The sequence below is a fragment of the Drosophila mojavensis genome, unplaced genomic scaffold, assembly GCF_018153725.1.
Source record: "Drosophila mojavensis isolate 15081-1352.22 unplaced genomic scaffold, ASM1815372v1 contig_136, whole genome shotgun sequence".
Taxonomy (NCBI): Eukaryota; Metazoa; Arthropoda; class Insecta; order Diptera; family Drosophilidae; genus Drosophila; species Drosophila mojavensis.
In genome coordinates this window covers 7,853,699-7,870,523 of record NW_025318667.1, presented here as the reverse complement: position 1 = coordinate 7,870,523, position 16,825 = coordinate 7,853,699, and the positions used below count along the sequence as shown (strand labels likewise).

Sequence of the window (16,825 nt, the reverse complement as noted above, 5' to 3'; positions counted from 1 at the left end):
ACACATACATATACATATGTATGTATGTATGTATTCAAAAACAGTCAACTTCGCCCCACTTAGAAGGCAACGAATGTCAACAATTGTGGTTCTTCCCCGATTTTACAAACTCACTATGCACGCAACCGCTTGACTGATAAGAAAAAGGCGAGTCTAGTACATGAACTTATGAAACCAGTGCATTTTGATTATATGAATGTGCATTGCTATCAATGCAATAGATTGTTGCAAAATGACTCGGGAAGTTCATGTCAAATGAATGCTAGTGTAGTCGTATATCAAATTCTCTTAAATTGATATACAAATATATATATAAAATGAGCATATTGGTTTTGTGTAATTCGAAAGACTTTTCAAATATGATTAGCTATAGCCATATCTATCCTGAAAATTATATACATATATTAATCGAATTTCTTTTAAATTTTACAAATTTATTCTGATATACGTAACTATAGCCTTAAAGCTAAAAGCTGACAATTAACACATGTTTTTAGAGTATTGACTGCAGTTGATAGCATTGATCAATAGTTCTGTCATTCCAGAAGAGTATTCATAGCAGTGTTATTGCAAGTGCGTAGATCCGCGCTAGATTGAACAGATTGCACTATTGATAGGATCCATCATATTCGCATATACACGCGCTGGCCTATAAAACGAGCTGAGCCCAGGAAGACTGCCCATAGTGCTGTTTGTAATTTGGCGCGATGCGATCGTTAAACGTTTTCATTTTAGGACTTATCGGGGTTTCCCTGCCTTTCCATAGTGCGAGTGAGAGATGTGATATCCCTACAAGCTCTGCAATACCACCATTAATAGTAACGCAGCTGGGATCAAAGCATTGGGTGTCGGTCACGGGGCCAATATTAACACTTGAAAGCTCGGAGTCAGTTGATCTATATTGCGAAAGTGGATTTAAGTATTATATTACGTATGTACTCAAAATATTCAACATATTCTTCCTAACCAGTTTGAAAATAAATTGATCGATGTTCTTCTTCATTAAATTGATAGCTCATATGAGCGTTACGAGGAATTTGATACGAATCGCACTACAATTAGTTGTAAGCGCAACAGATTTATTTTGCCTCACTACTCGAACGAGCCAGAAGTTGAAGCTGTAAGTTGCCTTGGCAATGCCATTTCTCCCATATTTGAGAGCCGTACGAGTATGCCGGATTGCGAGGGCTACATGAGTCTGGTTGTTGGCCGGACTTTCGAGGAATTTGGTTCACTAAAAAGTTTCGCCATATGCTACGATATCGATAAGCAGCAGCTTAAGTATATCAGCTATACGGCATATACCAAGTGGCTTGAACCGGTAAGAGTGGAGTGAATCGCAATGGCTTTCCGAGCCATAAATGCACTAACGCTATCTTGTCAACAGACTCAGGCTGGCCAGCTCAACCGATTGGGCCTAGACATTGAAGTGATCTATAGCCAGCATCTCTTCAAGCCGTACGGGTAGGTTAAGGCCAATGATGCGTCAGTTGATAAATTTGACATTTGATCCCGTTGCAGGTCGGAGAGCGTAGAAGCCGCGTTCCGCGACGACAGACGGCTGAAGTCGCTGTTCGGTACGAAGACATTCGAATATGCCACCCTCATACAGGATGAGCCTCTCAGCAGTGGGCAAGGCGAGTTTAAGGAAATGCTCTCAATTATTTGGCTACGCGCTCTGCTCAACGGCAATTGGCGCCATTTCCTGAATGCACTGAAGTCGGCAAGCATAAATGCTAAATATGATGTTAATGTCGGTGTCTCCGGGACCATTAGCCTGCCCACGACGATAGCCTGCAATGATAGCCGCCAGCTGTCCGTCGAACTGGACTCCGGCTACACCGTCACGGTGCCGGCTCTCATCTGGGCACAGGTGCGCGCAGTGGCGCCCAATGCGAATGTGACGGAGGAGTTCGTAATCATAGCCCACAATTCGCCCTTCGTGAGTACACGCCCACATTCGCTGATCATTCGTTGAGGCATTAACCAATTTGCAGTTGAAGATCGACGAGCGCAACGAGCTATGCGAGAGCATGTGCCACGAGGTGCCTTGGCTGCGGCAGAGCCTATTCAGCAAGCTCCAGCAATATCCTGTCTATGGTCTGGCCCAGTGCTGTCACGTTGCGGACGTTCAACACAAACTTGAGAATTTTCCCAAGTCCCAAGCAGCGCCAAACTCGAGGGATTTGCCACCCCTACCACCACCTTTCGAAAATCTGAGTAAAAATACTACCTGATCGCCGATAAAGTACGCTGAGCCAACGATGCATGTTGAATATTCTATGAAATATTGTCAAATCCCTGATAATATATATATATGTATGTATGTATATATAGTATTATCAGGGATTTGACAATATTTCATAGATATTCAACATGCATAGTACTTTTTTTTTTAATCTTCTCTATCTTTGCTATCTCATATTCAATTAGATTTTTCAATTTAAATTCAGTAATAAAATTTCAGAAGCGCAGACACTGTTTCGATTAGCCTCTCGATAGTCCAGTCATCGATAAGCATCGATTATTCTTCATCAGCTTTTTCTTCACCATGCCCCAATTTCGAGATATCTTCTAGTCTAGTCTTTTTGTTGGCCTAACCTTCCCGCTGACTGGGCCACGTCTGTATTAGTTTCAGTAAACCGAGAGCTATGAGCACATAGCCTTTAGGCCGACAGTTCCTTGTCAGCCATTAACGTGGCATGTGGCAAGAGCGCTCGATGGCTTTTGGCCAAGTGACAGCCGGCAAATGCGTCAAAGTCCGCAATGCTTCAGCATGTGAAATGACAACGAAATAATTTATATGGTTTTTAATTAATTTTCAGTCAGCTCCAAGCAATCAAAAAAAAAAAAAAAAAAAAAAAAAAAAAAAAGTTAACACTGTTGAACCATAACGAAAATAATAGAGAAACTTGAAGTCGAAGTGGAAAGGAAGTTTTAACCCACTAGAAGATCCTCTCAAAGATTGCAGATGATTATTTTAATATACATATTACTTAAGCTCTGCCAAGTAGTCGCAATTGATCTCAGCTGTTAGGGTATTGAGCTTCGGCTTGCGTTTGGCATTTACTTTCTTTCCATTTTTGTCGTTCAGTGTCCTTTGTCATTTGTCGCTTTTTGGCTGTGTTTCGTGCTTTCATTTGTTTGCTTGCTTGCTTGTTTATTTGCTTTAATGCTTGATTTATGCGTCTCAGCTAAATGAGAAACCACTTAGGCAATGCGTCCTGCTCCATTCTGTTGCTGTCCTGACCCGGTTCCGGTTGTCGGCACTTGTGCATAATTTAAATGCCTCAAGTTTATGGTAGTCTAAAGGGGGGGACGGGTAGGGGTAGCCGCTTGACATTCAGGGAGACAAAGAGACAGAGACAAGGGCAACGGCAAGGACAAGGGCAAGAGCAACTAGAGGGGCTCTAGAGGAGCTGGCTGGATGAGCGTCGCTTAATCAAATGTAATACCTATAATATAAATTAAACAATTTGTTTTTTGTTTTTATACGCTTGCCACAGTCGAAGGTCGAGCGAAGAAGTGTGCATGCGTGTGAGTGTGTGTGAGGAACTGATTGGGGCTCGGGACTTGGACGTTTTACGACTTCATTTGGCGTTACGTGATATTGCAAATAATGAAAAAATAACCCAGCAGCAGCAACAGCAGCAAAAGCAAAAGCAACTAAAAGGCAACAGCATAAAACCGACTGGAAAGGCGGCAGCAAGGCCAGGTATGGGAGGGGCCGAGTGGTTGGCTGCGTATTGACGGCTAAAAGGAGCGGGGAGGGGGGAGGGGCGCCACTTCCGTTCGCTGGTGTCGTGGGTCGGTCGGATGTTGAGGCCGGTTAAAGGGAATTTAAGTAAAACATAAACGCAAACGGAAATAGCCAAAAAAAATTTAGCGATTTTTGGCACGCGACTTTACACGCAGGTAACAACAGCAGCAACAACAAGTGCCGTACGTGTGTGTGTGTGTGGGTGTTAGCGTGTGTCTGTATGTGTATGTGGTACAGTGACACACAAAGCGGCTACACAACAACAACAAAAGGAAGCAAACAAACACCGAAATAAAAGCGTGCACAAAGCACAAAAGGAATACAGAACTCAACTCTGCCGGACTCGCAGATACCCTGTAATAGGCATGCTTGACAATTCGTCTATGTATACAAGATTTGTGCTTAACAAAAACTTAGGCTGATAGCAATTTATCGACTGTATACCCTTAAAATGCTATCGATTATAGGCAATAAATCGATAGCGACGAATTTGCGTAATCAAAAGTTATGGAAAAATTAATCAATTTAAAAAATTAGTAGCCAGCTATCGATAAATTACGTTTCTAATAATAACAGACTATCGATCAACAATAGCTGTTTAAACAATCATATATTCTTACATACTATAGATCAATCAAAAATGGTCGATAATTTATCGCAATATTTTAAATATTTTTGTATGTATGTTCATAGGTACAGTCATATGTCTATATGTTGATTATGTACCTTATTTTATGGAAAAGCCGTCCATCTGACCTTTTTGCAATATGTAAGACGACTTTCAAAGCATTGCAGGGTATACAAAAATACCGGCTAAATACAAAGCACAAAAACTGAAAGCAGACACAAGGCGACTGACAAGGCGTGTGGGGGCACAAGTGATGGGCGTTAGTGTGGCTGTGTAGGCGTGGCTGTTGCTTGTTGTGTGCCAACAAAATGCAGACAGCAGAAGAAGAAACGAAAATGCCAAAACGTGGGCGTTGCACGAGCCCAACGATTGATAAACAGAACGCCAGAGAGCAGAGAAAATCCAATAACTGTTAACCGTTAAGAGCTCTTTTATGCAGAGAATTCTCGAAGCTGGGATGAAGCAGTTGTATCGCTTTTCTTTATGGACCATTGAAGCCGAGTTAAGATCAAGAATGTTATCGAAATTGATCGTATATGAAAATGGGCAAAGAAAAATATAAAAATGAAACTTTTTATATAAGCGTAGAAATTATTGTTATTGAAAAATACAAAAATCAATTAAAAATTAACTTTTACAACTATCGATATGTTATTGACTATGATTAATGTAGTTACGTACTTAAAGTACTTGCATAAATTAAGCTCCCTAGTTAGCTTCTCTTAGGTAAGCTCTCTAATTAACTAAACTTAAAAAAGATTGTTGCTCATACAAATACCTCAATAGAAATCGATAAAATATCGATAGTAGTAAAAGTTAATTTCTAAGCTAACTAGAAAGCCCCTGCTGATCCAGTTTTTAGACTACGATATATTTCGTTTTCCAGTTTTTAGTACAGTTGTGTCGGGCATCGATAATTGTTAGGGATTGCATTGTTTGGCATTTGGAATCGGATTTTACTGCATGTATGTTTATGCATATTTATCTGTATATATGAAGAAGTTTTGGCTCCAGAGCAGCTGGCAGTGAGCCCGTTTAGTGGAAGTCCACATGGATCCTCACGCTTCCTGCTCCCCTCCACTCACAGCTTACGTCACGCCCGCAACGTAAAGCGGCGCGTGCTCAACTGCAACACTCAGCAAGGCAAATACACACACACACACATTGAGAAGGTAAGCGCGATACGGGATTCATGATGTTTTCTTGTTGGTCTTTTTACTTTATATTGTGGAGCTGCGGGGAGGTTTGAGTTTTCTTTTGCTTTCGGGTTTTTAGGTTTTTTCCTTTTCTTTCTATTTTTTTTTTTTTTTTGGGATACATGTACCGCTATTTTCATTCGTATTCAGTTGAGAAAGGTATTAAACCGGAAAAACACGTTGCACATCGATGTATTCCCTGTTGGCCGCAACGGCCACCTGTCCCTCCCACACAGCTGTTCATGTCGGGCTCTAGCTACGTCTCCTTCGGCGTCCGCTTTGGCTTGGACTTGAGCTGCGGCACGTGTATTTACGTGAAGTCGCCGACGCGAATGACCAGACGGCAGTGATGTGAGGTGAGACGAATGATGGGCCGAGAAGGGGGATGGTGTAGTGAAAGGGGATGGGGAAGAGGAAGGGGAAGGGGAGAGGTAACCATTGGGCAGCTTCAAGAATGTCAACGAAATCAAATGAAATTACGTCAGCCAAGTGCAGAAGCTGGCCTGATAAGAACTTAATTAAAAGTGAGCGTAGCGTAGAAATTAGTTAATTAATATTAAATTCAATTTGAACGCGCTCGAAGCCGGACCCACAATTAGTTTATCAAATGAGTGCCCCGAGTCTCGAGTCACTTGCAATTCGCTCGCACGTGACACCATTAAAGCCAAGTGGAACGTGGCCCACGTCTTGGCCTGGAAGCCACAGAGCAAGGCACCGCCTGGTAAGCGGCATTTGCATGTATCCAGCAAATCCGTCAGTCCCAAGAAACTGAACGCAGCTCATGTAACTGTAAGGCGACATGCCTGATGGAGTCTTGCAGAAATGTGAATGCTGTGAGTGGTATTCGGATAATCGGAGAGACAAAAAGAAGTTACTGCCAGTAGACATCACCGAATGCATTCAATTTACTCAATTCAATGGGAGAGGCCATTCATTCGAGTTGAAGCTCTACTTAACCTCAAGCTGTATACGAAACATTCAATTCACTCAATACAAACACTCTTACGAGTGCAATAAATAAACTATATTGCTTCTTTTTACTTTTTACTCTACTCTGAGATTCCTCGATTCGAACATATGAATGCTAAGATTTCCTAAGATATTAAGAGTTTTTGTATTCATTTCAGCTGAAATTTGACAAGTTATTACAAAACATTCATATGATATGAATGCTCTATGAATGAATAGAAACATATAATTATATTCCAACAATCATATCATTTAAATATGATTAAAGCATTCATTACATTCATATCATTTAGCTGGGCTAATGTTCGATGTTCCAATTTAAGAATCATAATACATTCAAGTTTCATTTTCATGCAGCTCCAGTAGGGGGCTCTGTTCCCAAGAGAGATATAAAGAAACTCTAAATGAAATGCGAAAATAATGCATGCCTGCCCTCAATTAAATTGCTCAAAGCACTTATATAAAATGTGCTACAAATTATCGACTTGAATTTGTCTAGATGTGTTAGATTGATCAACGAATTGCAGCTGCAACGCCTACGAATGCCTTTAAAGCATCAGCCTATAATATATGCATATATGTATATATATGTATGTATATGTATAAGTGTATGTGTATATAATCCAATGCAAAAGCAGCTTGTGCTGTGGCTTTGTCAATTTGTTTATTGCTTATTCCTATGGCAACACCTTTTGGCCAGCCTTTTGCCTCTGCCTCTACTTCAGTCCCGCCGGCATTCATATGCATTCTTGGTCTCTTAATTTCATTTACAATTCAGCTGATACGTAAATTTGCAAACTCTGCACACATTTTAGTATAGCATTTAAGTTTGTAGGTCACTGGGCAGCATTTTCGAATCACAGGAAAAGAGTTGAAATTGACTCACGACGTTTAAATACTCTGAGATGGCAAATCCAAATATCGTAAAGTTCGCTCAAATTTGATTCAATGGACGAATTTTGATTACATTCTATCGAGGGTGAGTATTGGAAAAAAAAGTTCAAATAAATAAATTTAGAATAGATATTTTTTAAGTATTGTTCATATTTGTATGTTTCAATTTTTGACTTACACTCGAGGCAGTTCGTAAGTTGTATTCAATCTCAGCCGCTATACTACATCAGTCATCCTAGTCTTTTACCAGGTAGCTTAGCTCATATGGTATGTTTCAATTAATAGCTCGAAAGTGTCTAAATTACGAGTCAATCTTTCAGCTTTGAGTCGACATCTTCAACAAAAAGCTTTCCCACTGCACATTGGAGCCCAACGGTAATTAAGTCGTGCTACCTCTCGTGTGCATAGGGTATTCAGACTCAAATTGAAAGAGCTAACAGAGCAACCGCAAATACGAGTAGCTACGCTTAAAACGATTTTCATAAAATAACCAACAAATAGCAGCTCAGAGCACTGAGCCAAACGATTCGTAGCAAAATGTTTACAGCAATTTATAGCACTTATGCCGAGAGACTTCGAGTAGAGCCAGCCTGAAGTCCCGTTCGACCGTTCGGAGCCGACAAACGTCAAATGATGTCCAATTGCCAGATATTATTTACATATACAAATAGCTCTATTTGATTTAAATGATTCGCAGGGAGCCCAGCTTAGGACTGGCTCACATCGACTTCACAGAGTGATTAAATTTGACGCAAAGTTGGATAACAAGCAGTTGAGCTCCTACAATCAGTTGAATATTACAATTAATTCATAAATGATGTGACATTAATTCAAATGCAAGAAGAACTAGTTCGCTAGTGAGTTAAATTGACTGAAGCTGGATCTGCATGGTAATTAAATCATATAAAGCCAACGGTGAGCAACTTAATTCAAATGAGCAAATTAACTAGTTCATCAGTGAAAAGAACATCGGAGTCTTGACATCCATTACAAGTTAATTAAATCAGATATAATGTATGACTACAACTTTTATTCAAATGAGCAAATGAACTAGTTCATCAGTGAAAGGAACATCGGAGTCTTGACATCCATTACAAGTTAATTAAATCAGATCTAATGTGTGGCTAAAATGAGCAAATGAACTAGTTTATCAGTGAAAAGAACATCGGAGACTTCCATTACAAGTTAATTAAATCATACCTATTGTATGGTTAAAAACCATTATTCAAATGAACAAATGAACTAGTTCATCAGTGAAAAGAACATCGGAATCTTGACTTCCACTACAAGTTAATTAAATCATACCTAATGTATGGCTAAACCTTTTATTCAAATCAGCAAATGAACTAGTTCGCTTGAGTCTCAACTCGACACTTCATCCACTTGATAATTTAACTATATCAAATATGTGGGTCAATAATAAGTAACATACTAATAATGGTTCCTCCGTAAACAAAACTGGTTCAATTATGAACCAAATGTGGCTCACAATGTCTAAGTTAAATGTTAAGATCTACTTTGGGTTTATTAAGTAAGAGTATTAGTCTTTCGCATTGTCGCATTCACATACTCGATCACAGTGTGAAATGGGAGTAAATTAGTACTTTGAATGTTTAGTCTATACGATCATATCTAGGTGGCCCGATACTTAACATGAATTCTGCGATTTATTATTGCTGATCAAATTATCGGATAAAACTATTATATTATATATCTATTGAAGAGAAAAAAGCTTTTAGACGCGGCTCAACAAGTTTTTACCTGCTTACTCTATAGGATATATAGGATCTATAGCAAATAAAACAAATATTAATATTAAGTTTAACTAAGCTGGCTTTAAAATGTGGACGAGTATTGGGCAGTCGGCTGTGGCCGATTACAAATATCTGAGTAAACATTTTAGTTAGAGCTTAAAAATGAATCAAACCGACTTCAAGCAGCAGCGAAACTCTACAAGTGATACTAGTGTGAATATGTACGAGTGTATGTATGTGTGTGTGTGTGTGTGTGTGTGTGTGTGTGTGTGTGTGTGTGTGCATTATTTAGCTGCAGTACGAGGCAAACAAAAAGGAAAACAAAACACTTTGCTGCTTGCATTTGTTCACTTGCATTTTGTTTACAATGCTTGTTGTTGTGGTAGTTGTTGTTGTTGTTGTTGTTGCAGCTATTGCAATGAATATTTGTTGTTCAATTTTATTGCTAAACTAAAGCGTGCGGACTTTGCTGCTTCGTTTGTGAATGCACAGGGATAATCAAAGGGATTTGCGCCGCATGCACATGAAACAAGCTCCTGAGCTTGCCTGTGTGTGTGTGTGACAGAGTGTGTATATATAAGTGTGTGTGTGTGTGTGCACACATACGCGCGCACATATGCACTGGCATATCTTTATATTTGGTTTACACAGCCACAGAATGGCTGTCATAAATATTTTAGTTTCATTTACAAACGTTACATTACAACCAAAATCTTCAAAACGAAAATGTGTTACTTTAGATGTATGAAAATATAAAATTAAAATAAATTTGTAAAAATCCGGCAAAGACAAAGAAAATGTGCGTGACAAATGCTAGTATTAATATGACAATTATGTAGCACAGTGTAACAATTGAGTAGTGAAAAGTGTGTTGAAAGAAATGACAAAGTAGTATTATTATTACACATTTTTTATGCGACTTTTGTGAGCTTGCATTTAAATGGCAGGGGGAGGTGTGACAGAGCTCATAAGGTAAATGTCTGAGCTGGGCTCAAGCTATGTCTTAGTACTTGAAAGTTGAAAGATTCCATGAATACCTTTGTAGTCTATGCAGTAATTATATTTCTTAAAATTTGAACGAATCTAATCTTATAGTAAGTTACAGTAGAGTAAAAGTACCTGATAATGGCATAGACATATCGTATACCATGGTATACTATATCAGATGTTAAAGAATAGTATAGTTTGTGGTATAGTATAGTAGTATATATAGTATGGGATGGTGTGGTACAGTATGATCTAGACTATGATATGGTGACTTATATTCTAGAATGATATATGGCTTAGTATTACCAAGTGCATATACATTATATGATACAGCGTAGAATATTGTGATACAGTATATCAGTATATAGTATATCATATGTAGTATTCCATGAAATATAAATATAAATATTATTTAATTATAAAATGCAAAAAATAAAAAATTACTTTCAACTCAAATCCCAAGGGCAATTTCTTTTGGCCAAAATAAAAATATGCCACATAGCTGATTGTCGTTTGAAGCTTTAACAAAAAATAAAAGAATTTACCTGTGTGTGTGTGTGTGTGTGTGTGTGTGTGTAGACTTATTGCAAACTCTTGCACTGTGTGTGTGCTGTGATTCAATATTTATTTCGTATTTTGACTCCATATATGTATATTCATATTTACATATGTTTCAAATTGCATTTATGTTTGTGTTTCGTCTTGTTGTTATTGTTGCCCTGCCAGCTTGACAAAGCGCATTTCGCCAGCGACCTTTCGCTCGCTCTTGTTCTCTTTAATTACTCCCAAAGCTGCAATTATGTATATTTACCAAATAGCATTGCTGTTGATTTTCAATGAAATTGTTCAAAAAATATTTCATTATAATATATATTGGCTATTTGAAAATATATTTGTACACTTATACATTTTGTTTGCTCATAAATAACGTATAGGGCATGCTTAATATACGCACTATAATTCTATATTTTCAATAAAACTTGCGGACCCAAGTGAAGTATTTAGTATTAGTATAAAGTTTAAATAGTAAAAGAGAAGCTACTTCGTTGCTGTGGCAAGTATTTTATGGTAAATATATATGTATATATGTATATATACATATATAGGAATATGTTTTCATTATTTCTTTGTACATCTGGCACAGTTCTCTTAGATCTTAGCTCGATGTTATTGAAAATACTAAGGTAAAGCAAAGACAAGTTGAATCGATCAAGTTGGGTCTAACTGTACATTTCGATCTTAATCATCTATACTCTTGAAAGTTCAAATGTCTTCTTTGTGTGTGTGTGTGTGTGTATGAATGAGTATGCGTAAGTGTATTAGCTATGCGTGTGCTTAGATAGAAACAAGAGCTAAGCGCAAAGGTAGAGGCACAAGCGGCTCAAACTAGATCTGTCTTCTATGTTTCCCTATTCAAAGAGTGAAGAGTATTTGTGATTCGTTGCAGCTGAGCTGCAGCTCGTTAGTATTAGTAATGTGGGCAGTGGCAATCTGTAAAATGCATTTGATTATCGTGCATGTTAAATGTGCACTTTACTATTTATGCATTTATGCAAACATTTAGGCTGCTGTTGCTGCTGCTGTTGCTGCTGCTGCTGTTGTTGTTGCTGTTGCAACTTAAGTGCATAAATAAACACATTTTAATTAAATTAAAATAAAATGCATATCGCATGCATTTATTATCGATGTCCACATCCGACAGGCCGACAGCAGCGACGATGAGCCGAATGCCATTTTACAATGAATAAATTGATGCAATGTGCGTTGCCTGCGTTTTTGGGCCATCCTAATGGAGCAACGTCGGCGGCTTTAGTTTTCAAAATCGAATTAGACCCTTGGGCCAAATTGTGCAACATTTTCGATTTCCATGGCACCGGCCAAGTGCAGTCCCAGCGGACAAGTTGAACTCATTTAGACGCTTTAGCTGACCAGCTAGGGGCCAGGGGGCAGAGGATGGTTGCTCGTTGCTGGTTGCCTGCAGCTGCCACTAATATGCCCAGCCTGCTGGCTGCACTCTCTCGGGCTGCGAGCAGCCGCCCTCAACCTTTAATCAGGCATGAGTCTAAAAGCCAAACACACACGTAACTCCAATTATCGCCACACATTGCAATTCACATTCCAATGAGCTTGGGCAAACGTTTATGCCCGCCCAGAGCAAGCAAATGAGATTTCCATCGGAGACCCATCGAGTGATGCAGCAAGCGAACAAACACAAACTTGAAAACATCTCTGGCATCAATTTGATTTACTAATATTATGTGGTTGAATATCTCATTATGATTTATTATATTCGATTATTTAATGATGATTTCAAGTAAATCTTTGCAAATCACAGCAAACTGAAAGGCAATATAAAACAAATAGCTGATATACCCGCTTGCTATGCGTAAAGAGAGTATATTTGCTTTGCACAATATGCAATATCCTTGATATGCACACTTACTATGGATAATATGTGTGTATATATTTTAGCTTTTGCTATACTTCATATAAAGATTGCCTCTATATGATCTTACAGCTGGCCTACTAAGGTTAGGTTATCTTATTAGCCAATCAGTATACCTTCTTACCTGCCAGGGCTGAGCCAGGGCAGTCGTAAGATGTCTATAGACTATCGCACCCACTAGCCCTCAGGGCACCTAGAGTTCCCTACCAGCTCACCAGATTGAATGCTTCAAATAGCACGGGCAACCTGGAGTCCCTCACGTGTCCGTTAGATAGGCCGCACGCTAGCCTTCTCCGCTCTAATGAGTTGGAATGCGATCATGTTCGTCTGTCATTAGCAGTGCGTCGAGCACAATTGGGATCGGTCTCATATGCTAGAGCTCGTCCTTCCCCAAGCCCCCCTTCAGCTAGGCCCTGACACCCGACTCCCATGTGTTCTATGCCATTAATGACTCGGGAGAATCGCAGCCTCCTCGACGCCGCCTGCACCATAGACGCTGCCTGCCCGGCGTAGTCCGTCCGGCAGCTTGTGGGCCAGGCCCTAATGTGCAATTTGATACCTGTCAGTTAAGCTTTACGGTGCGGACCTACGCAGCCGTGCGGCGGGGCATGGAGCAGCATATCTGCTACGTTTTAATAGCGAACCCAAGCAAATCTTTCAGTTGAGTCATTGTTGAGCTATTCAATAGAACGAGGTTTCGCTGCATGTCATAAATTTTCAAATGACAAACAGGTATTCAGCCGTCGGCTAATCCCAATTAGTTTCATCATATGTTACATGATTATCTAACATATTTTCGAAAATTTTTATTAAATTTTCTTTTATTGTTATCTATCTCTTATATCTATTAGATCTATAAAGCCAATTTCGATTTGTTCAGTTATTCAAATTTGCCTTATGCACTCATCAGCTAACACTTACCTTTTGTTTTGCCGCGAAAATCGTTTGGTTTTTCAATATTCGAATATTCTTGAGTTTCTATTTGTCATTTAATCCCAACAAGATTTCAACGCGAGCCCGATTGCTTTGTTTTGTTTTGCATTGTTTTGTGTCTGTTTTGAAATATTTCATCAATGAGTTTTGAGCACGCACACAAACACTTGACTCACTCAGCAGTGGCTGTTGGAATTATTAAAGCGAATTTGAGGCAGACTTATAGAAACATATATTTATATATTTTGATATGAATATAATTTATATTGACACAGAAACAAAAATGTAAAAAAAACGAACTAAAAAAGAAGCGCGAGACACAAATAATTCTGAAAATTCTCGACGCTCGCTCGGTGGGAACAGTGCACGGGGCTGGAGGAGGCAATTTGGAATCACAACAAACAACAAACAAGAAGCACGCGGTACGCGGTCGTGAATGCGGCAACCCGGTGAGAAACAAAACTAACAAGAAGAAGAGGAAGAGGAACGCAAAAAAACAACAGGCAAAGGAAACACTCACAAATATATGGCGGTAGAAGATAAAGATATGATAGTATTTGGCAAATAGCGAAGAGCACGTTTCAACCGTAACGCTAGTCACGACGATATCGTCGCTGCCCGGCTCTGTGGGTCACTGAAGCAGCCAGTTGCACTGCCAGTTGCTTGGACCTGCTCCACACGCACACACGGACAGCATGCATGCCGCACAGACAGTCGGGAGACGACAACGACAACGACAACGACGACAACGACAACAACGAAAACGACGACAACTACGACAACAACGACAACAACGATGAGGACGACAACGATACGTTGCCCACTGCTGCAAATACCGACAGAGACTGCATTCGCTGATGTTTTGGCTGGCGAATTTAAGACGCACACACGCAACAACGCGCCAGCATTAGCCGAGCAGGGGACGAACAGGACGAACAGGACGATGCGAGGGCCAACGACAACGCACGAACCGTCCGACAGCTGTTCCATGCAGGCAAAACAATTCAACTGCGACTTGCGCATGACCCGTGAGCAGTGCGAGCCGAACCGAAACCGATGCGAGCCGAGACGCTATCGTGGCTAACGCGAAGCACGCCGCAGCAGGACGAAGGATGCGGCCAACAAGCCACAAAATTGGCGCGCAATTTCAATTAGTTGATGTCCTGCCGCCTCTCTCTCCCCCTCTCGCGCTCGCCCTCGCCTTCGCCATCACCCGCCCACTCTCCCTCTCGCTCTCCCTGTCGATACGCTGTTCCTCTGTCTCCATCTGTCTGTCCGTCTGCGGCCCATCAATTTCTTAGCGTGCGGCTTCGGCCTTGCCCCCTCATTAGTTGAAGCGCCGAAGTTCACGGACTGACGCTCTGTTTAATTTGGCGTTCAAAGTGCCCACGTCCTGCCACTCGTCTCGCACGGGGCATACAAATACAAAAATCTGATCAAAAGCCAAACCACTTGATGGACGTCCAAAGTGTTGTCCGTGGCGCGTCTTCACCTTATTTTCGACCGCTTCGCTTGCAGCGGATTTTGCTGAATGGCCAACGGGTAAATTGGCTGATAAAAATCGAAATTTTTACTTGGATTTTTTGAATACCTTAAAAGATGGAAACAACCAAAACATTAAAGGTGCTGAAAATTCATTACATTACGAGTAGATTTTTGGAAATAGTATTCATTCATAATGAATAAATGAGTGCTATGAATATATGAGTACTATGAATGGATGAATGAATCAATACTATAAATGAATGAATGAATACTATAAATGAATGAATGAATAATATGAACGAATGAATGAATACTATGAATGCATAAATGAGTACTATGCTTGAATGAATGAATGAATACTATAATGAATGAATGAATACTATAAATTAATGAATACTATAAATGAATGAATGAGTACTATGATTGAAAGCATGAGTACTATGTTTGAATGAATGAAAGAGTACTATAAATGAGTAAATGAATGAATGAATAATTACTATGAATGAATGAATGAGTACTGTGAATGAATGAACGAATGAGTCTATAAATAAATGAATACTCTTGCGAGTATGTAATAAATATACTTATTCTGTATTTTATATGCCATAATTTATATTTTCATATATTTCACATATTTCCCACAAAATCTGCGATTTCATTTGCTTTGGCAATTGCATAAATGCGAATGTTATTACGCTCTGTAGTGGATTGACAAGAAGCAGCTATCTCTTGTCCTGAGCCATCTCTTATCTCGGCTTACATCTAAGTGCATTTAGGTTAAGTTTAGTAGCTCAATAGCTGCTACACAATTTTCTGTTATTCCTCATGGCTGCAGCATCTATCAAGCTAAGCTTTCAGCTCACTTTAGTCAAGCAAAACTAACATGGAAATTCTGTTGTTCCCAGAGATGAAATGTGAAATGCAGCGTTGACACGTTTTCAGAGCAGCAGCCCGACGTCAATGTTTGATTGAGAACAAAGTTGCAAATACATATAAATATATATAGTTGAATATATCTATATACACATGCATATATGTATATGTATGCTGGTTACACTGTCTGCGCTGGCACTCAGTGCTGAGTTCGAATAATGAAAAATTGCGACTGATAGCGTTAGTAGTGAAGTCGCGAGTGGGTTAGAACAACAGACTAGTAACTTCCCGGCTCCCGGTTGGCTTGGTAGGCTGGCATTCAGAGTGCGGCAGAGGCAGCAACAAAGCGCGCCTACGATTGCCATTCAGCTGGAGTAGTTAGCTCTCGGTTGGGTCATTGACAAGCAGCAGGAGGGTGGAGCGGGGAGGGGTGGCTGGCGGTTGCAAGGGTGCAGGGGCAACAGATCTATGCTAAAACAAAGGAACCACTGTGACTGCTACAATGACGCGGAGGCAACTGCAGAAATACACACAAAAAGGCGAACGAAGCGCGCACAATGGCAGGCTCCTTCAAAATGCCCGCCCACTAAGCCACCGCCGCCCCCACATGGTGTGAAATGTGGCATTAAAATAAAGGAACACTCTAATAAGGCAGCCTTTTGTTTTCGATGCGAAAAAAAAGATGACGAAGAAGAAGAAAACAATCAGAACAACAACAGCAGCGTAAAGGAAAAGGCAAAAAAAAAAAAAAAAAAGGAAAAGAAAAACTGTCGCAAGCAACTGCATTTGCGGCACCTTTCAGGTTCAGACGTAGGCTCCACTTCGCATCGCCGCACCGCCTACTTCCCGCCTCCTGTCCCTCGCGTCCGACGGCTGTGCGAAACGTGCAAAGAAAGGAAC

General features: G+C 40.0%; 2 protein-coding genes across 5 annotated transcripts in view; one reads left to right on the top strand and one right to left on the bottom strand.

Moving 5' to 3' along the window:
• LOC6584966 (teneurin-a) overlaps positions 1–13,729 on the bottom strand; it is a 301,718-nt gene extending 287,989 nt beyond the window's left edge. For 2 of the 3 annotated variants that reach the window (XM_032732662.2, XM_015161023.3), the window contains exon 1: positions 13,556–13,729. The gene's annotated coding sequence lies outside the window, so the exon portion shown is untranslated. The remainder of the gene's footprint in view (positions 1–13,555) is intronic. The other variant, XM_015161025.3, reaches the window with a different exon arrangement.
• On the top strand, positions 682–2,474 carry LOC6584958. 2 transcript variants are annotated; one of them, XM_015161027.3, is made up of 5 exons: positions 682–931; positions 1,015–1,321; positions 1,388–1,464; positions 1,522–1,942; positions 2,004–2,474. In XM_015161027.3, exons 1-5 carry the CDS (start codon positions 708–710, stop codon positions 2,235–2,237), a joined length of 1,263 nt encoding a protein of 420 aa, XP_015016513.1. In that variant the 5' UTR covers positions 682–707; the 3' UTR covers positions 2,238–2,474. The 2 variants fall into 2 exon arrangements, with proteins under 2 accessions (XP_015016513.1, XP_002010597.2); XM_002010561.4 differs by having other exon boundaries at positions 1,998–2,474.
• Positions 13,730–16,825: the final 3,096 nt, after the last annotated feature.